The 21,866-nt window shown below is 43.0% G+C and overlaps 1 protein-coding gene across 1 annotated transcript in view; it reads right to left on the bottom strand.

The window, feature by feature from the left end:
• SFMBT2 (Scm like with four mbt domains 2) overlaps positions 1-21,866 on the bottom strand; it is a 112,226-nt gene that overhangs the window by 63,238 nt on the left and 27,122 nt on the right. Inside the window, exons 4-6 of the mRNA XM_026867362.1 lie at positions 9,877-9,965; positions 6,505-6,751; positions 53-150 (exon numbers count right to left, since the gene is read on the bottom strand). Coding sequence (XP_026723163.1) covers positions 53-150; positions 6,505-6,751; positions 9,877-9,965 — 434 coding nt within the window. The remainder of the gene's footprint in view (positions 1-52; positions 151-6,504; positions 6,752-9,876; positions 9,966-21,866) is intronic.

Here is a 21,866-nt window from a genome sequence, read left to right as displayed (position 1 = left end):
ATATTTATTCATTGCGGGTTCTGTAAGTGAAGGAAAAATGCGTATCTTTTACCTTAAATACTTCCATTGGAAGAGGAAAATTTGCTGCATCATTAAGGGATTTTTCCAGAGCGCATTTCCACTCAGATATAGTCTTCAGAGAATAGATATCTAAAGCAATGATAACAGAAGAAAACAACAAAACCAAGAGGTGACTGGGGATCAAAAATTTTGGAAGTCTTAAGTTTCTATGTGATAAAAACGGGCAGCACAAGTGAAATGAATAGTGCGTATATTCCAAGCTGTACAGTGTGGATAAAAATCAACACAAAAGCAACCAGCAGTGGCATATTTGAGGAAGATTGTGGTTTATATCCTGGAGTAAAACCCAGAAAAATGCATGCCCCTCATTTTCTGCTGAAGAAATGAGAACTGTACTATTACTTGAAAATAACAAAAAAAAAAGAATCTTTGATTTTCAGTTCTCAAAATACCTGATGTTTTCTAGTTTGAGGAGCCTCAGGTCTCCAGCCAAGATTAGTTATATTTGAACAAAACTAGAAATATCTTTACCGAGCCTTCTGTTCATTGGAAAGTCTCTTTTCTTACTGTAGGGTTGGTGGTTTGTTTTTGGGTTTTTTTTGTGGTGGGTGGGGGGAGATGTGGGAAGGAACACTTCAGCTAGATCTCTACCCAGACCCATTTGTTGGTACCACACTCAAACCAGAGTATCACAGCAATTCAGAGACCTATGAATTTTCATCGTTACACTTTTAGGCAACATCTTTGTGCAGATTCACATTGCTTTCAGTGAGTTTCTTTAAATAGGTTTAATATTATTAAATCATTATATTAACAAGCCCTTTATGGTTCAGTGCAGTGAAATGCCTATGAATCATCAAAGGAAACAATACTATGATGAAGAATGTTATATTGGATTTACTTCTGCCCTAGAAAACATATTGTTATCCTGCACATAACAAGTTATTGCAGAACATTCATATCAAGGTCTTAAAGAGACAAGATAGGTAGACAGATTGCAACAATTATTAAAATGGAAATTAACGTTTGCTCAATAATAAACTTGAACCTTGAATGGGAGCGAACAGTGTGAAGCTCTTCTTTTGCCAGTTTGGCTTCGCGCGCTTACATCACAGTTCAATTTGGCCCAATTTGCATTTAAATTCTGTACATCTAATAACCATATATATTTACTAGCTCGCAAAGATTTACTGCTGTATCTTACAGCTCTGAAGGAGGAAATAAAAAATATGTATAAAAAAAGGAATTGGCAAGCACTGTTTTCACCTAGCACTGATGGTACAAGAGAATTTTATGCTCTGATCTCAACAGATTTAAGACCTTATCAAAATAGGATTTGCAGAATCACTCACTGGAAGTGGATGTATTTATACTTCCACTATATCAAACCTCGCTACTTCAGAACAGACATCAAGGATATGCATATGAATTTAAACACACTTAAAGGGAAGCGTTAACCTTTCAGGGCGGTATTTTTAATTCCTCAACTGTCTGGTTATTAATGGGAATATACATATCAAGTCTTTGTTTACAGCACGTGCAGTGGTCACAAGTGTTCAGAAGTGCCCTCTTTAACTAATTGTTCATTATTTTAGACCCTTGCTGCTCCGGTTCTCCCTTACTTTCAGGAGCCCTGATCGGCTTGAAGTACAGGGAGGGGAAAAAACTCACCTTGCTTCTTCTATTTGTTTTAAATGGAGCCAAACAGGGAAATACTGAATACAATATGATTTTGCCCCAAGCTGCAGCCAGCCTGTTGTTTCAACTAAAAAAAAAAAAAAAGTCTGAGTTTCGGAAAATGCTTCTGGATGCTGCCCTGCTCCTTGGAGAGCGCAAGCTGAAAACAGACCCTCATTTTCTACCGTGATGGCAGCGGAGCATAGGAAAGAAGAAAGCAGCGTTTCGTGTGACTCTTCTCAAAATCAGTGAAAACAAGCAGCAACTTCTTTGGGCAGCGTCAATAAACTTCAAGAGATAACGACAACTCCAGCGGTTTCAATGAGCAGCAAGCAATATCATATGCATGTTTAATTAGTGGCATCTCGCTTATGCTGACAAGTATATGGACACTAAATCGCACGGTTAAAAGAGCATAAAGCATTTGGTTTAAGTGATAGGGTTGCAGGTAATTGAATAAAGTGTACTGTGTCAATTTGTATTTAGGTTAACAAGGAGTGAGCAATTAAAATGACTGCCAATTTGTCTTTAAATAGAAAGTAGCATAAAACAAGACAATCTCTTCCTGCATAAACAGTCAAAGGAAGACCATCAGTGGCTCCGTGTCAAGCAGCCAGTGCCAATTTGCACTAGCAAGGAGGCTTATTCTGGATTCAGATACACATCTGAGGGAAAAAAATAAGCTATGATCCCTTTGCCTCAGCTAACTGGGCTCATGAGACATACAAAGTCCCTGGAAGTTGCCATCTGGAGAAAGCATCCAGGATGCTATTTCCCAAAGACCCTCTTGTGTATTCTCATCCATTAAGTGGGTGCTAGGATGTGGATGGCTTCCGAAAAGAGACCTCTCCATCCAAAATACTGTAGACATTTGGATCTATGGGATCTCCTTTGTACGAGATGAAAAGACTGACCTCAAACTGCTGTGCAAGGTGAAACCCAACCTGGCAGGTCCCAGAGGTGGATCAACACAGAAAAATCACAGCCCAGACACAAAGGGAAATAAAGCTGAAGGTACATATGCAACATCCAAGTCAAGGGTAGGCACAGCACCGTCACGACCTGCAGAACTGATGTATAACTGAACATCCTCATTTGATAGCAACTGAACACGCAACCTGATTTTGGGGGAGCTGCGTGTCTTCAGCATCTCTTAGGAGGAGATTCACAACAGCTTTACTATACAGTCTAAGGCTGTTCCTGTTATCAGTCAAGGAGCCACCTTAACTGGCTTCAGACGTTCAAATGTTAGACAACCAGGGCTGTGTTCATCGCTTTCAACCCCCCCTGATTAGAAAAAAAAAAAAAAAAAGGTTTATGAAGATGTCATTTCATCTCCTAAATTGGACTTGTCTTTGACGCCCTCTTTTCTCCACCGATCAGAAAAAGAAAGCAGCAGCTGGTGCTGAACTGTCTTCTGGATTCCTGCACTACAGCAGGTGAATCTAATCCCTGATGTTAAATAAATAGATAGATAGATAGATAGATAGATAGATAGATAGATAGATATACATATATATATATATATATATATATATATACACACACTGCCCATGGTCTCTCTCAACTCTCTCCCTTTTGTAAGAAGATCCACACTAGGTCTTACACAAAGGTCTTTCCAGTCCAAATCCTATTTACTGTATAAGCCACTAGGAAGGATATAAGCAGCCAAGGATGTGTCCCTGGCACACTCTCCTGGCCTGGGGTTCTTACAAAATTTTATCCGTTGACAGTTAGTGGTTGAGTAGCTTCATCCCTGAGTTTCTCTAGAGCTCTCTGCTGCCAGCATCTCATCCTGACAACTTACTACTGTTTGCCTGCCTGCTGGTTCGAAGATTTCTTTTGCAGACTCTTTAATTTGAAACATCCCCTAAGACCAGCCACTTGGCTTTTACCCTCCTCCTCTGGGTTAATGTCTCATACACTTTACTCATCCATGTGCTTTGAACACGTTGATGTTAGGTGGACAACAAACGGCTCATGTAGTCCACTATGTCAGAAGTGGCAAAACAAAAGTATTCCTGCCTACAGAAACTCATCAGATTCCCATTTCTGACTGGCTCCTCCCTGGAGTGCAGAACCTGACAAACTGGTAGACTAGAAGGTGGGTTTATCAAAGAAAGACCCCTGGGGGCAGTGTTCAGGAGAGGACTGGTGAGAAAATGGAAGGGTTCAGACCCAAAGGGTCTTTTCTCAGCAAACTCCTATGAGGCCCAACTTTCAGTGATGTAAAGTAGTGACCACCTATTTAAGTTAAGGAAAGCCGGGAAGAAGATCTGGGCATTTAACTAATCAGTAACAAATTTCACTAAAAAGTGAATGACCAAAGAAATGCCAAGCAGGGGAAACAGATATCAGATGAAGACAGATGAGAAAAAGAGAAAGAAACGTTAAAAGCAGTTAAATTAAGGAGAGGGGAGAAGAAACAAACAACTACAGCAAATAAGGAGTCCAATAACAAGTCTGGAGACAAGACAATAGATAAAATGAAAATAAAAAGAACGGGGCGGGGGGGAAGTGCAATCCATATAGAGGGAAGCACAACCAGATAAAAGGAGGAAAGAGTAGAAAGAGAATGGAATAAACAAAGAGGAAGCATAAATCTCATCTGGGCCATTTCTGTATTGATTCACCAAACCTATACAGGCCAAGAAGAGTTCAAAGATGGTCAATAAAAGAAGTGTTGCTCTGTAACACAAACACTCTGTAAAATAACAGAATGAGTGATATTCATGCTCTCCAGCATTCGCATCTAATTTAGAAGTGATGGGGAACATTGATTCCTACCTATCAGTGAAGAAAAACACATGCTTCCAAAAAGCATTCAAGACCCCAAGTTGGACCCAAGACCCAGACGGACTCGTGAACATGACAGTTGCATGTATTGGGGTAACTTCTCTGAATCACGCGTGATGGACAGGAGGCACATCAGAAATACCTCCCCAAAGGAGGGCTACCTTTCTGCTATCATTTGACACTCATGGAAAAACTTCACCTACAGCACAAGGAAAATGAGGGACAGACTTGGACACGTTGTTCACCTACACAGGAAAAGGCGGAGTAGGTCTGCTGAGCCAAAACCTGTGAATTAACCAAAAAAGTACCTCATCTCTTGAGGGAAATAGTAGTCCTGGGGCATCCAGCTAGAAATAGGAGCCATGCTCCACAGGACTGGGCAAACAGCTTTGTGGCCCCAAGTATAAGCCACAGTTTTATGAAAAATAGACATGCCACGCTTTGTGCCCCAAGGAAGACCATGCAGGCAATAGCCTAAGCTGTCATGTTTAACCAGATCCCTAACTCCAGAAGAAGTCAAGTCAACCAACTTGACTCAACCAACTCAAGTCAGACCAACGCAGAGCCAAACCCCTGAGACATCCAACCACCCAGCAACTTTCACAAAGTTCTGACCAATATTATTGGGTGGTGGAAAAAATTCACCCTCCCAGTCATCCCCACCTTTAGTGAGGTATAGTCTGGATGGAAACATATCTCCAAAGGCAGCCCCAGAACCTGCCAGTGAAAGCCTCTGCAAGCATTTCTCCAGGAGGCTTCAAGCAGCCCTGAGCCCCTACTGTGTGCTGTGGTCCCCAGCACGTACCCTGCCTGCTAAACCTTAGAGATGCTTCGTCTTCCCCTACGCTCAGCCTTGCAGTCATTCTTTCCCTGCCATTTTGATCCTGCTCCTTTTGCCAACACAGTCCCACTGTTTGGAGTTTGATTCCAGCTGCCCTCGAAACTCTACCCTTGACCAGCCTCCTGGCCCAGCCTGCTTGTGTCTGACTCTTTTACCTGGCTCCTGTCCCTGGAACTTCTCCTCCCTCTGGCGTGGTGACTTCCAATTTCTGACCCCAGACTGGCTTAAATTCAGTCCCTCTCTCCACCCAAGCTGGTTTGAACACTAAACCCCAAAGAGCTGCTTCTCCAAGTTGCAGTTCCCCTACGTTGAATCTGGTCTGACATATTTCCAAAGGCTTCGCTCCCTTTGAGAAAACGCAGGACAAAAATCTGTGGTCTTTTAAGTCTGAAAAACCCCATCTGCCCTTACTCAAGTAAGTATTTTCTTAGCTTCTAGCAACAGGCACCCCATAACCCCGCAATGGGCAGGTTGACATGCACAGACAGACAACCCCAGAACCCTCACCGCACCTTCTGACAGGTTACACACAAGGGAGGTCTCACTTGGCAGATGTACACCAGCATTACAGCAGAATATGAAAGACCTGTGTCAGATGGGCCATGAGGGTCTCAAAACACTTTCTCCATCCCCAGGAAATTTTATGGATGTCTACAGCTACCCAGAAAAAATGTGTGTGGCCACAGAAAAACAAATGGGCAAGAGGGGAAAGCAGACGGAGCCTAGTACATGCAGAGACATGCCACCTAGGACTTGATTTGGACAGCAGAAGACTAGTTCCCAGTCAGGCCTCCACCAGGATGCCTACAGTATGTCCAGGAAAACCTGGTCACTAAAATGCCACTGAAAAGGGCTGGACAAGCAGGCACATCCTTGGATGACACCCATCAGCTCTGCTCCTTGGTGGAAAACCACACAGAACTGCTTTTATTGGACACTGCTTCCTTCCAGGACTGAGCTAAGCTGAACTGAATTTATTAAATAAATTTAATACAGTCTACCCGACCCACTTGGAACCCAAATTAGATGGCTCTCACATGCCATCTGTGTTATAGCTGGAAACTACTGTCAAAGCAATGTGAATGCTGGAGAAGAAATGGGTTGCGTAAGTATCTCAAAACATCAGTAAATGCCCCAAAGGCAGAGAGTATTTTTAGGAAGACCTTTACCTGCAGGTGGGTCCATTCTGTATTTATTCTCTTGACACCAACCGACTGGTCGAAGTCTGCAATCCAAGTAAAACAACCACTGGTCATAGGATTCAGTCTCCTCCAATCCCACATAGCGAAGGCGTAATCTTCCTCCAACATTTTCAACCACACTAACTATCCAGTACTGAAAGGGATTCTGGGAATCCTGCAGCTCTATTAAGGAATCAACTGTAATGAGGTCTACAGGGTTTTTTCCTCGCAGAGGCTGTTTGAATAGAAGCAAAACTCCTTATTTTAAACTTTATTTGAAGACTTCTCAAGGAAACAGATGACAGCAGAAGATTATTTTTGTTTTTCACACCATCATCCAAGCGATCAGCAAACAGTCTGTTCTTCTTCTATTTTACTCAATGTCTTCCAAGTGCAAATTCAGAAGTAAAACAGAAAACAACAGTTGTGCTAATTTCTCAACCGACATCATCAACAACAACAAAAAAGAATAATAAAAGGTGGAACAGCTCATAAGGCACATCCACTTAGGATGCTCCTGAACAACTCAAAGCCCAGTTATAAACCAAATTCTCATTGACTGCAGCTGATAAGAACCAATCACAGGACTGGACACTGGCATTTAACTAAAAGGCAACTACTTTGGGCATGCCTCTGAAACCACCCTTTGTGCAATGATCTTTCTCAATGAATGGTTTATCTCATTCCTGCTGGCATATAGAGCAAATTACTCCCCATAGCCATAGAGGCAAGAGTCTGTGGTGGTTACTCCAGAGGCCAAAGCCAACGGGAGGTTCCTACCAGCTTAACTGGTCTTGGGATCAAAGCCCAAGGCACACAGGATTTGTTGGGTTAAGTCACCATGTCCAAGAAATCCCAGTGACTGAGGTTATTTACTCACACATAGTATTTCCTGTGATTCCAGTTTTGCAACCATTTACACATGTGCTTAACTTTACACCTGCAAAGCTGCCAACCACAAGCATTAAAAAACCATGAGATGCTTTGCAGAACGATACCTTTGGGGCTCAGTGTTTTTGTTTTGTGATTGCGAGCATCTCTGTTGTCAAGCTTTTCTCCACTAACACAACCGTTAGATTTCTTCTTTTTTATTAAATGCAAGTTCCAGTTCTTAAGCAATTTCTCAGTTCCAGGGTTTTAAGAGCAGCATTAAAAAAAACACCACAAGATTTGGGAGCACTGATCCCCAAAGGAGATGCAAATATATGCAAAACATATTAAAAACAATGACTTTTTTGTTTGCCCCACTTCTACTTAATTAAACAATATAAACCTTTCACAGTATTTTTAAAAAATATTAATTCTGTAAATCAGAGTCAGTCCAGAATGGTTCTTTCTAGGGGTGGCTAGAAAAACAGAGGAGAAAGACTTTATTTTTTCCAAAAAAGTTCCCTTTCCTTTTGAATTTTGAAAGTAATAAAAATGTTGAAATGCAACTGATTTTTACTGCATCTCCCTTAACCCAAAAATGCAGACAACAGAATGAGAATCTGGTAAAATATGTAATTAAAATTAACTAAAACCTCATCGCATGTACAGTTTTAACCAGCTCTATGATTGATATTTCTCAGAACAGTGTATTTGCCATTATAAGCCATTCCTCTATAGTGTAAGTTACAGACACCTGTATAATCTCTTCAAAATATTATTTCATGGCAAAATACAGTGTCAAAATTTAATAATATAATAGAAATCTACTTCAATGGGTTTTTTTCCTCTCTTCTTACAACTGCTTCATTGCAACAAAGCATTCTTTAATATGAAATGATGGTGTAATGATTTAACTTATTATAATAAATCCCTGGCTGTATAAAAGTGAATATTGCTTCTCTGATTTGTGTGCTAAATTTTAAGCCAATGGGCTGTCACTTACCCCTGAGAACTGAATGGCTGAGATTAATAATTGGCTTGCATGAAATATTAACATTTACCATAACACAAGAACTCTTTATATGCATAGCTAGCATGTAAAAAAAATATATCACTACATATTGATTTAACAGTGTAACAACAATCTGCAGCATTCACGAACAGCAAATCTGTGGACAGGGGGTTACATACATTACACGACACAGCACATATATTGCATAAAACACCAGAAAAGGGTCAGAAACTGTTTCAAGCCAAGGCACCGTTTTCTCTCTCTGCATTTCTGCCTGGGGCTGCCTCTTTTCTCTGCCTGCAGAAAGGGAATGGAGAGCTTTGCGATGGCACTGGCATACACCAGAGATGGGTGTTAGACACCACCAGCTTTCTGCATATGCCACCTGGGAATGGTCCAGGAACGGGGATGCAGCAGACCTGAGGACAGGCATTATTTTGGGCGTGCAAGAGCTGTTTGGCTAACAGATTGGGGGGTAAAAAAAAAAAAAAAATATCCCTGATAAAATATCCCTGATGGTATGCTATTAATTCTCCCTGCCAGGCAGCTCATACTGCTCAGACACAGGGAAGAAGGATGCAGCTGTGGCTGGTGGGAGTGACCAGGGACAAAATGATCAAAAAGGATGCCTGGATACACACTTGCTTCCAAAAACCCAACACCAGAGCTTACACAAAGGTAAACTGCCTGTGCACCTTCACTCTCATCCTAAATAGAGGGGCAGAGAGAATTATCTCCTGCAGGATGTGCTGTCTCCTCCTCCAAATGCCCCTCACAGCATCCACAAGAGAGCAGGGCAGGTCCCGATGAAGAAGGTGCTCTGCTCCCACAGTTTCAAGGTGAATCTGTGGGATTTCTGTCCAAGATCTCAAGGCAAGCTGAGGCTGCCCCAGGCGCCCTGTGAATACACGGCACAGACTGGGCTCTTGGCCATATGGGTGCATCTGAGAAAACAGACCTTTCTCTCCTGACTACTGAGGCCGCCTCACTCAGCTTCCCTGCTAAACCTGACCGCTGTTTAGGTGGAGGGAATGTCCTTGGGGGAGCTATTTTCATACACACATAAACCTGACAGTGCTTCCCATCAACCTACCAAACCCCTTCTCCAACCTGCGTCCTGACTTGAAAGCTCAGCTCACCAGTTTCGTGGGTCTAATGGGGCACTGAAGGGTTGTGTCCTTCTCCCTACAGACTCCCTCCACTCTCTCCTTCACCACCCAGCCCTCTTCGAGCACCCAACTTCCTAAGCACCACCCTCCAGCTTAAAGGCAAAACAAACTACCCAGCACTACGTCAGAAGTAGAGCCAGCAGAGTCAAGGCAACGTTGCCACTGACTTTTGGCCAGCGCTGGATCAGCCCCTGATGCTGGCACACAGATGTTACAAGCACACAGCCCTAAACGTCAGGAGTGCAAACACTGCTGCAGCATGCACACCGCGATGCCGTTATCGGATAGAAACTGCAATCTAATACATACGCCTTCCAGTAAATTCGCAGGCGCAGTCCGGGCACCGGTCAAATCGTGTATGAGAAACTCCGTCCAGTCCATGTATTTCTCTTTGATTGCTGGGGAGGAAAGGAAAGAAAGGCTTAGCACAGCAGACTGCAACGGACTTGCAACACGTGTTTTAGAATCATCTCCTCGGGGATTTACCAACTCTGAAGTTTCAGATACGGTTGCAATCCAAACCAGGAGAAAAGCTGGTTTGTTGTCCAGTTCCATGGGCACCTACACACACAGTTACATCCCAAAATAAGGGAAGGTGTTGCTCCACTCTAGTCACTGACAGTGATTTACAGCAGCGTGACTTATCGCCTCCATCTCTCCCATTCAAAACTGGCCATTGCTTGTGTGACCACTCCTATCCTGCTTATCACACAAATTCAGATACGATTTATAAAGTCTCTTTGTATGTTTACTGATGACCTCTGAGGAAAAAAAAAAGCAGCTGTGCAAACTTTCAGTTCCTTGACAGGACCACAGAAACTCCAGGTGCCTTCCCCCCCAAAGCAGAAAAATCAACCCTGAGAACATCGTATGTCAGCTGCTGAGTCAATACGCTTGCAAGCAGACTTAAAGAATTTATCAGAAACTTCAATTTCATTTCCAAAACAATCTGAATAATTGTCTGAGCTAAACATTGTAAGCCCGTGTTACTTCCCGATCTGTATCCCCACAGTTTCATGAGATTTGAACTGAAATATATAAATGTTGCTTCTGGTAGTCAAGTTCTGATTCAATTCTTGATATCTGTAAAAGCTGGGCACCAAATGGCAATTCAGCAAATCTCAGTTTCAGAGATACAGATGCCTCTTCAAATTCGTTGTGCATCTGCAATTGGAAACCCAGAAACCAGACTTTAATTCCACCTGCCTGTAAATGGGAATTAAATTACATCAGAAACATTCTTCTCTCCCCAAAAAATCTCACTTCTGCGTGAGAGAACCAACAGCGATATAGATATCTTGCTAACATAACAACACTTATAGAAGGGAAAAAAAGTCACCAGCATCTGAAAATTAAAACATTTCCTCTGAACAAACAACTTGATACAAGGTTTAAAGACCACTATCCCACAGGGGAGCCCAGGAAGGGCCGTAATTAATCAGCATAGGTCTAGAATAATTAAACAACAGCAGCTCTCATGGTTTCCTCAAAGCAAGTCCTTTGCTCCACACTTTAGGGAAATACCACATTAGGCAACCAAGAGAAATCCGGTCTGAAGCACTAAGCGCTTTCACACGTATCAGAGTGGGATTTCTAAATGTTTTAAATGCTTGGTGACTGTAACTTCTCAGTCCTTCCCAAAGACTGGTATCAGCTACCACACTGCCCCAACAATGTAGAACCTGGAGGTTTTGGACCTCTGAGAATTTGCAATCTCAGTGGTCAGAGCAGGAGGACATCAGACTGCAAATACAAACAGCACTGTGGGCACAAATTTTGCCACCGTTACCCTCCAGTCATGAAGACCAAACATGAGCTTCCTCAAAGTGCATCCTCAAGCCATCTGCTGCCAAACACTGAACTAAAGGAATGGAAAGAGGGAACACTGGGTTTGCCCAAATGACACTGCCATGAAACCTGGCACAACATGCTCATGGTTGAGCTTCCATCCAGCACGAGTGCTTGGCACACTTGGATCCTGTCCCACACTCGGTTATACATACCTTATGCAATCCATATAGTTGGCCATGGACAAAGACAGAAGCCAGGCCCAGCGGAATTTACATCAGATCTCACTCCTGAGTTTCTCATTTCTCCTTCCCCAAAAGCCCGTTCTCCCAACACCAGTTGAACTACACATTCAGTTTAGAGATCTAAACAACTTTAAAAGTGCATTTAAATGTATTCAAAATTATCAAACCTTAAAGTGCTGGACTTGAACCTCTATAAAATAATATTTGAACTTGCCTGGAACTATTTTAAGTCTTTTGCAGCACTGATTTTGCATGATTTCTATCACATTTATGACCCTTACATTATTTAAAATGAAGGAATAGCCTGAGAAGAAATGGTTTATACATGGCACTTGCGCTCTCGACATTCCTGTTGCGTACACCTCATCAGTTCCTGTCCACCTACATTAGCATAAAGAAAACAAGTTTAATTTTGGCATCAGTGAGAAGATAGTAATTGCTGTAATGAATGAGACTGGCGTCCCTCTAGTTCAGACTTCTGCCTCTCGCTGCGAATAGCACTGGGCGCATCAGAGAAAGGTGCAAGTTGAACTTCATTTTGGCTCATACCCACAAAGTTGTCAGCCAAATTTTGAATGCCAGAGCTTCATTACTAAGGAATGACAAATGTGATAAAAAGAACAGAGTTCGAACTTTCAAAGCTGGCAGGAGGAGGGGGGGGAGAATAGGATTTTCAAAGTTGACAACAGATTTCAGGGGCCTACATTTCCAGATGCCTGATTTGAGATGTCTTAACGGTGCCCGATTCACAGATCTTGCTGTCTGTCAGTCAGTACCCCCTTCTAATGTCTCAAAAAAAAAAAAAAAAAAAAAAAAAATAAATAAGACGGTGCCCCTCTCCACGATTAAATCTGGGTTACAGGCTTCCGAAGTCCGAAAGCGCCAAGGTGACCTCTGTTTTCAGACTAAACAGACTCAGCTGAAAAAACACTCCAGCTACTCCCAGTTTCTGAGTGGTTTCAGAGTCATCTCCCCCAAACTAATACCTGGTGTTTTGCTTTATTTTATGCTTCTTTTGCAACGAAGATAAAGTGGCTCTGGAAACCTCTGGGAGAGAACAGATTGCACTGGAAGTTTTAGGAACAAGGATTTGCACTTTTTCTGCGTCTGGAGAGCACAACCAGGCTTCTCAGAACTGCAGTTCAAGTCATTACAATGCAAGTATTAATTTTTAGCAGTAACGAAGTGAATCCGAACCATCACAATACCTGCAAAAGCCTTCAAGGACCAAGCAAAATGTTAAACAAGAATATTCAAACAAAGGAAAATCTGCTGGGTAAATGGGAATAGCTGGCAGTGTAACGCATGGGTGCCCAGCCTAAGAATCCATCTCAGGAAATGCTGGTGCTTCTCTGGTGTATCAGACCCAGCACCTGTGAGTGAAGCATTGATTTTCAATCAGTAATTCACATTTTCACTTGTTAGCTACAGGAAAGGATCCAACTGAACTTCTCCTGCAGCAGACAGGCTGGAAGAACTCTGCTTTTAGAGCTCATCTGCAGCTGGCTGGCCAACTGGTGGGATGGGAAATTGGACAGGACAAAGGATCCTGTTCCACAGGGACCTAAGCTCCACTAGTATTGCTACTTTCAAGACAATTTTTCCTTCCTTAAATAAGTTCAGTGAGTCAGGAGTGGTCCACGGGGCTCACACATCCATATTTTCTCCACCTTTCAATGCACCCACCTTCCCAGAAGACCTCTGTGAACTTCCCCCACCCAGATCCTATCAAGCTGAATGCACCTCCAGGATCCCAGCTGACATCTGTGGTGCTGTGGGAGGCAGGGGAAACACACACACAAGAAATAAAGTGAAAGAAATTTCATCGATCCTTTCAAATAGAACCATTTCTACCAGGGAGGGAGGTCCTTCTGCAAAAGACAAAAGCCACACAGGACAAAACGTGTCCTTCAAACCTTCAAACGGAAATACTCTGATGAGCCACCTCCAACCACAAAATGTGATGGGCACAAGCAGCGATGTACAAGTCCACGATTAGCTCACCCTAATTCATGCCACCCAAGCTCTTAGGCTCAAAGTGTGGCAAGAAATCTTCATAGTGAGGAAGTTTGCTGGTATTTCTACCTTGATGGCAAAGAAAACATCCCTTGTTCTTTGCAATCCAGGCAGCTGATGAAACTGGAAGACTTTTACCCGTGCATAAAATCCTCTCTAAGCAAGATGAAAGCTTACCAGTCCCTTGGCACACCCACCCTTCCCTCACCAGGCACAGCGTGACGGATGCACTTGACTCCCCCTTCACCAAACTCCCAGCAGTTGGGTACGGACTCCAAAAGAGGTAACGGCCTGAGCTGGAGCTGGGACAAGAACTCCTCAAGAAAACACACAAAGGAGCACAGCGACCCAGTGAGCACCAATGCGTGTGAGCTTGGATCACCAATCATGAGACTAACACCTGAAAAGCTGGTGGTTTTCCCAAGGTTCGTTTATCAAGGAACAAAGGATGTTGTGGGTACAAGGGGTCTCGTGCATGTCTTTCCCATTGTATGCAGTTTGGCTACAAGCCAATCACGTTATCTCATAAATACAACAGCCTAAGTGAGCCTGCTTTGAGCTCTCCCTTCTAGGCAGTGTGGCTGCAAGGTGGTGACTTGCCCTTGAGCTGGGACTTGTCTCAAGGCTGCTCCTCAAGGCAAAGAGGCTTTTTGCCAATGACAAACCAATGGAAGAGCCCAATTCGAGTTCTCCCTGGAGAGCAACTGGACTGCATGTCAGGCGACTCTCTGCTTGAGCGGGGACGCTTCTTAAGGCTTGAGATTCCTCACCTGAGACTAAGAGATCCTTCCTTATCCATGGCAGAGAGACCCTTTATTCACAATAGGTCCTCTGTGACCGGCAGCATGCTGAATGAAATCCACGTCTTATCCCATTAGATATAAACCACTGGCCAAGTCTGGGACTAAGTCTAGACTCCTCTCTGAGGGAGTTTAGAAAGCAAGGGGGTCCATTCTGAATCTCGTGACTCAACAAGAGATTTCCCTAACCCTGTATACCTCTTCCATTAGACATAAAGTGTTGACCAAGTCTGAGACTAAGATTGGATCTAGCCACACCTAGGCTCCAGCATGAGTTTAGAAAACAAGGGGGTCTACTCTGAACCTCGTGACTCAACAGGAGGGTCTCCCTTACCTTTTTGCATCTCCGGTCTCTGTGTCAATCATTCTAAATTGATTCTAACTTGATTTTCCTTTGTATGTTTCTTCCACGTAGTAAGAAGTAGAGGGAACCTTTGCCATCAAACTTTGCTAAGTCACACTTTTACAGATCCACATTACAATTACTTTTGCTAATACCGTTGGTGGTGGTTCTTTTAAGTGATCTAAATCACTCATCCATGACACACAGCTCATCTGTGAAGATGGCACCACGGAAAGGAGCTGTCAGCCACACCACAATTGTGCTCCAAAGAGGCCCAATGACAAGAAAGCATTTGAAATATTCTAGTTACATTGAGGATACTTTTGAAATTATGTCCTCATCAGCGATGGCTTGCTTGACCATGACAACAGTAGCATAATCACAGTGATTGGTCCTCTAGAGCATGAGGCTTTGATGTTCTATGAGGACACAGCTTTGCCAAGAGTCCCACTATTGCCATGAGTAACAGACCCATGTTAGTGCCAGCCCCATGGTCCTGCACAGGGTCTGCTGTGCAGAGAGGTAACCGATACGAGATTGTGCAACTGTCCAAGACCCTGGGGGCCAAACGCCATCAAGTTTGTCATAGTGAGTGGAAACAAGTCAAGAGGAAAAAAAAAAAAAAAACAACTTAGTTTACTGATCCCACTGATACTAAGGCTACAGTGTGATCTGAACTGAATGATTAAACACTAGATAATCCCGAGAGGCGACAGGTATTAGCAACACTCTCACCATGGAAAAAGCATCAGTCAGAGCTTGCACCAGATTAGACACAGTAGAGCCTAAAGAGAAGGCATGCATCACACGAGGCAATGCTCCCGACAGGCCAACGCTCTCCTAACTGCTTTTCTTTCCAGGTTTAGCAGGCAACACCACAGCCCTGCCTGGAGCCACAGATGTGCCTGTTGCCTTTGGATCGGGTTCAGTTCATCTTGGAGACGGCGTGGGTGGTTGTTTTCACACCTCTGCAGCTCCAAGGCCAAAGGCTTTAAAGCATCTTCCTGCCATAAAAATGCCACAGAACCACCTGCCTTCGAGCAAAGCAGGCCAAAACAAAGGCCAGATCTGCATGTTGCTGGGCCAAGGTGTATCCATAGCAGAGGCAATAGCTCTGCTCCAGACCGCACTCATGCAGGATAACTGCACAGAGGGGAAAATCCATCTGGATCTAGATCACTACAGAAAGACCTGAGAAAGATCCCGCTTTTCTCTCCCCAGTTCCTGAGGAGCAGTTATAGTGATGTACCCGTTCCCAGACTCAGCACCAGGCTGGGCTGCTTGAGGCTGAGCCCAGGCTTTGCCTCCTCCCAACAGACCTTGGTGAAATTATCCACACCTGCAAAAGTGAAAACCAAGTATCCCTGCTCCGCTGCAGTCTTTGCAGCACACGACCTGTGTGTCTCCTGCAGGAAAACGCAAAAATCCTGCCTCCTTCAATGAAAAATATCTCAGAGAGCAGCTTCTAGTTAGAAGATACTACAGCAGATTCTTAAATTAGGAAGAAAAAGGACCCTTTCACATTAATACTCTATTTATTTCTGCAGAAGCGATGGTACAGGTTATAAAACTGAGCTCCCCTTCCACAGGGCTGAACTCCGTCACAAAATAGATTGCACCCAATATCCCTCTAATAATAACTCTTCCCACTTCTTTCTCCATTCGATTCACTGCTCCCAACCTCTCTGACTCCCGATTCTTCTCTCCCATTTTGACTCCCTGCCATTTTCTCACTTCTACTCATTAGTCTCGTTTTTTGAAGCAAAAAACTCGGGGCTGTGGCCGGACCTGACTGGCCCAAAGCTGGGCACCAGGGCAGCACCTGAGGACCAGGTGCTGCTGCAAACCCTAGTTGATATGTGAAGTACCATTACCACCTCTCACCTTGCACCAGGTTTTCAACATCAGCTGCCAAAAACCAGCTCTTTCCCCTTGCCCCGTGCACGCTGACCATGAAAAACCAGGCAAATAGCAGCAAAAAAAAAGTCCAGAGTGCTGCAACTCTGCATCACTGCATCCCCTGTAATCCTGTCAAGCACAGGCTGAAGAGCCAGGACAGCGGCTTCATTCCCAGTGCACAACCGCCTGCCCCTGTAAATCTCTGTGCCCTGCCTCAGCCACAGCATATAATAGGTTCAGATTTATCTGCCTCTCCAGAGAAATAAGAGATTAAAAGAACATTTACAGTCCCGTGAAAGCACTGAGTCATAGGCGCTCCATTCAATGAATATGAGATACTATTATCACATTACCAACTCTTGGGATTTTATCTAGTCTCCTAGTAGTTGCTGGTTTTCTAATGCCAACTTCTCTCCAGGTCACGAGTTTATATGAAAATCCTCTTTTTTTTGTCCTCAAGCACAGGAAAAGCCTTGAAATCTGAAGGACTGAGAAGACAATGAAAAAGAACACGCACTATAATTTTTCCCTTTTTTATGATTGTTTTTTTCCCCCCAAACCACTCACTTGATCGACAAGAGCAAGACTCAGGAATCTGAACTGCTGCATTCGGTGAGAAAAACGAATAGGAGCACAAAAATACTGGCTTACAGCACCTAAATTAGCTACTCCTCAGAAACAACTTTACATACCCTGTGGATACCCTCGCCCTTCCCAGCCACAAGGAAAGGCATCAGACGACCACGCTTCCAGCCACCAGGGACCGTTGAGCGAGTAGTGTGCCATTCCTTCAAAATAATGCATGATAATACAAAATAATACATAATGCATGATTGAATATCTATGCCCATCTATCTACCTAGTGTTTGAACACATCAAGTACAAGCTTGCAGGCATGAGGACAACCTAACACTAGCCTATCTGAGAGGACTTGAGCCTGAGAGGACAGGGTCAAAGACAAGTAATAACATCGAGTGATGCTAATTTTTGTCCATAATTTAAAAAAAAAAAAAAAGAGAGAGAGAGAGAGAGAGAAAACCAAGAAAAAAATGCTTTTCATGTTGTTTTTTCAACACCTCTACCAGAGAAACCCCACTGGACCCCATCAACCTCTAAACAGAGTTTTAATTTTCTCATACGTGAAGAACAGCATCTTAAACAGCTTTATAAAATGGTTTAAAATCTTTGGGATAAATCTGCTAAGTGACAACACTCTCACTGTGGCAACTATTCTTCTTATTAAAAATTTAACTCCTTCCTAGGACTGGAACGAATAAAAGTTAACGAGAGGAATTATAGCTGGACAGGACCTGGGCAATTTTGGTCGCTCCATTATAAAATAAAGTATTAGGATCTCATAAAAGAAACACGGTTTTTAAAGAAGTAATTCACAATGTTCAAAAGTTTATATACAGATATTATAAGATCTGCACTTTTTGAAAAGGTAAATAGCATATTGCAAAAATACAGAAACCTTATCAATATCTCATTTTAAAGTTGTCACACATTTGATGCAACACTTATATGTTATAAAAGCCTTAACATATAAACGTTATAACTCTGTTACAAAGGTCTAAATCACGAAATTAAAATGAGATGTCTTTATAGCAAAAGAGCATAGAATGCTAAAACAATTTGTTTAGACTTCACCCATCAAAACAATTTGTCAAAACTGACATGTTCTCACAAAATATTTCCATTTTGATAAAACAGCATTTTGACAGAAAACAGTTGAATCCAAACATTTTCATTCAGCTTGCTGAACTATATACGTCCTTTTGAACCAGACGAGATATGAAAATAGGATGGGAGTGTGAGTGCTGTCCCTGCTCTGGGATCCCCCCGTACCCCCAAGCAAAGGGCTCAGGCTGTGTCTATGCTGCTTTTGAACCCTTCCCACAACCTTCAGGGCAAGCAACACCCTCTGCTGCATACCCTACATAGCCAGATCTCTCATTAGGCATTTCCAAAATAAATTAAAAAAAAAAAAAAAGGCGCTACTTAGTGATTTAATGGCATTTTCTATAAAAATGACTGTTCATTTTGGATTCTTTTGTGGGCTCCCTGGAAAAAGCCAAATGGGCCTGGAGACATCTTCAAATCAGTTTCTTAAAACTTCAAACCACCTTCTGTTCTCACACCAGTAGAGCTCTTCAGTTTGAATGAGATCACAAAATAATGAAAATGCAGTTCAGAAAAGAAAAAAAAAAAAATCCATCAGAAGCTGTTGATCTGATTTCCTAACGACACAGTCATAAATATCAAGAGATACCAACTTCAGAGCTCAGGCATCACCTATTCACTTATCTTAAATATGGAAAGCCTTCAAAGAAAATACTCTATACAGGGAAACCTGAAGTTATTACAAGCAGCTGTCCATCAGAGAACACGTGCACTCAGAATACACTCCTGGAGTCACCAGTACGTTGTGGTCCCGTTCGTGTGAATTTACAACAGGCTAATAAAGAGATGTTAGAAGGAAGTGTGCTATCTCTAAGGTCATCAGTAGCTCTTGTATGCTCTTAGAAGATGCTGCTTTGAGCTATCGATTGGTCTACTAGCTCTTATTACTGTTAAAGATCTAAAATTGTTAATAAATAAAACTGAAAATGTGTAAACTTCAAATTCACGTTATTCTTTTAGCCCATGTGAGCTACTTCACAAAATAAGAACATGCTGAATGATTTTAAATTGTCTTCAAAAGACTTGGGTGTGCTCTGTTTTTTCAGGCTACCCATAACACCCTGATGCCGTTTCTAAGAGAGGGCTAAGGACCATCCCTGCTGCACTTCTTATGGTCTTGACACAAGGGACAGGGCACAGACTTTAATCCTTGCATACCCAATTCTGCATGCAAGAGTATCCCTTAATTAGAAAAAAGTAAAGAGATGCAAAAATGAAGAAAGGCATGAACACGTTTTAGGTTCTCACCTGAAGCATTCCCTTATAGTTGCTTCTTAAAAGTACACAGAATTTCAGTATAATGAGACTGTTATCCCTCCTGCTGCCACTCAAGGTTTCCAGAAACGATCCACTTATACATTGTCTCAGTCAAAACAAGCAAGTTCATGCACAAAGAAATTTTCTTACTGTCTACAGGAGACTTTCCTTCCTAACATCCTTTGAGTCTTTCACAGACATACACGCTATTCCCCTCAGGTTTCTCCAGTCCTTAATTAACTGTTATCTTTTTAACAATAAAAAAGCAGCAGGTGGCTTGGGAGTTGCTTTTCATTTCTTGAAGCTCGCTCTGGCCTGTGCTGTGTCTCCCACCCAGCTGTGGGAACTACAGGTGGAAGAAGGGAAGGACGTGGATGGGGGATGCTGTGGGAGAAAGGCATTCAGTGTGTGCAGACAGGGTGAGTGGATGCTGTTACGCTGAAGTTATTTTTTTGAATGATCCAAGATCTTGCAGCAATCTTCTCCGTTAACTCTCTGCAGCTCAGGAAGCCTAGCAAAACGCTCTGCCTAGCAAGAAATAACTGGCAGGAGGGTCACTACCAACACCAGCTGAGGCGATTGGATGCAGCAGGCTCAGCTGTCTTCACCTCAAACACAACACTATGGAAAGAGGCACACTCCTCCCAAGAGCCCACTGCTATGGCTTTCTGCTTACAAGTTAAACTGCCCAAGATCAGAACACAAACTTGCCTAATAAATCCCAACAGTACGATGACCCGTGTGCCATTAACCTGTATCAACGTGCCTTGATTGACTGAGTACAACAGCCTCAAGTACCCATCCTGCATTCAAGCTGCAGTAAATGATCTACTCATAAGTACTGTGATTAATTACTTCCCCTCAGTTAAAAGTCAATACTCTACTTCCACTGGATTATTTAAAATAAATTTTAAAAAAGGATAAAAAAAGGAGAGGTGTGTTGCTAATGGGAAGCAGCTCTGCTCTATCTTGGTGGCATTATCTATCAGTTGCAATCAGATTATGTAGATAAAGAACAGCAACAAATTTATCAGCTCTATTTGCACTTGTCATGTCCCTTCGCTGTAAGAAGGCTTCAAGCAAGTGGAAGCGGCACCACGCAGCCGGGGATGGTTGAGATGCAGCACTGCTCTCCTTTGGGAGTACGGGAACAGAGGAGGAGGGAGAGCGAGATGCAGGTGGGAGATGGCAAGAGGCGAGGGGAACTCCTCTCTTCCCACCCTCGGCCTTGCAGGGACACAACCACTTCCCTCACCCGGTCCCTCGGCATGACAAAAGGTCACCTGCAGCCCTCCAGCTTCAACAGGGTCTTAGTCAAGGACGAAGTATTCAACTTTTTACAGCATTTACCATGCATAATCCTATTTATTTTTTAAGGTGCTTTTACATTGGTTTCACCTGGAGCACAATTCTAAAACCTCATCATTCAGACTAAGTACCAAACAACAGAAACACCACCGTGATGGTGGGAAGAGTGGCCGCCTGGCAACTCACTCAGGAACACAAAAGATCCTCCAGACACAAACATTTTTAATTGGCTCAAGTTATCTGTTCTCTTGTATCTGCAGGCACGAATGAAAGCCGATTATTCTGATTTTGCTCCAGCAACCAATGCGGTGAAAAAGGGCCGATTTTATTCTTGGTTACCTATGCGATAAATGAGCAGGAAACCTGATGCATAACTACAAAGGTCACTGTGTTTCACTCAGAGCAAGTGGTGTCTGTTTCTCTAAAATTACTTACCTTCACTCCTATACAAACAGAGACTGTACGCTCTTTAGGCACAGCAATAACATTGCTCTCTGCCTGATGCAGTTCTAGGTACAAGGTAACTAAATTTCATCGTTATCAACAACAGTATTAGAATTTAAGCAGGAATGGCTGACTTAAATGGTCTCAGACATGTACACAGAGCTCCTGGAAGGTATTTCTGAAAGCCAGGCAGTGCCCAGCGTTAGACAGCTCTGAACAAACCATATAACCATAGGGGTTCCTCCATCATTAGTATCAATGTCCATTAGGGTGATGGCTCACTGTGAAAATAAGCATCCAAACTCCACGGTTCTCGCCACTTAACCCCAAGCCTCCACGTACGTTCCTTGATTATTTTTTCCTCCAGTTGCATTAAGCGCCAGGCTCAGCGCGCAGAAGAGATGTATCATGTGCAATGAGAGCTCAGGCTCCCAATCTTCAGACCCAGGAGTCTTAATGAACACCTTGTCAAATCAGCAGTTTGGGATGATTCGGGGGGCGGGGAGGGGGGGGGGG

Source organism: Athene cunicularia, unplaced genomic scaffold, assembly GCF_003259725.1.
Source record: "Athene cunicularia isolate RWA unplaced genomic scaffold, athCun1 SCF_3, whole genome shotgun sequence".
NCBI classification, from domain to species: Eukaryota; Metazoa; Chordata; class Aves; order Strigiformes; family Strigidae; genus Athene; species Athene cunicularia.
The sequence above is the reverse complement of the archived record's forward strand: the minus strand, read 5'-3'. Positions and strand labels throughout refer to the sequence as shown.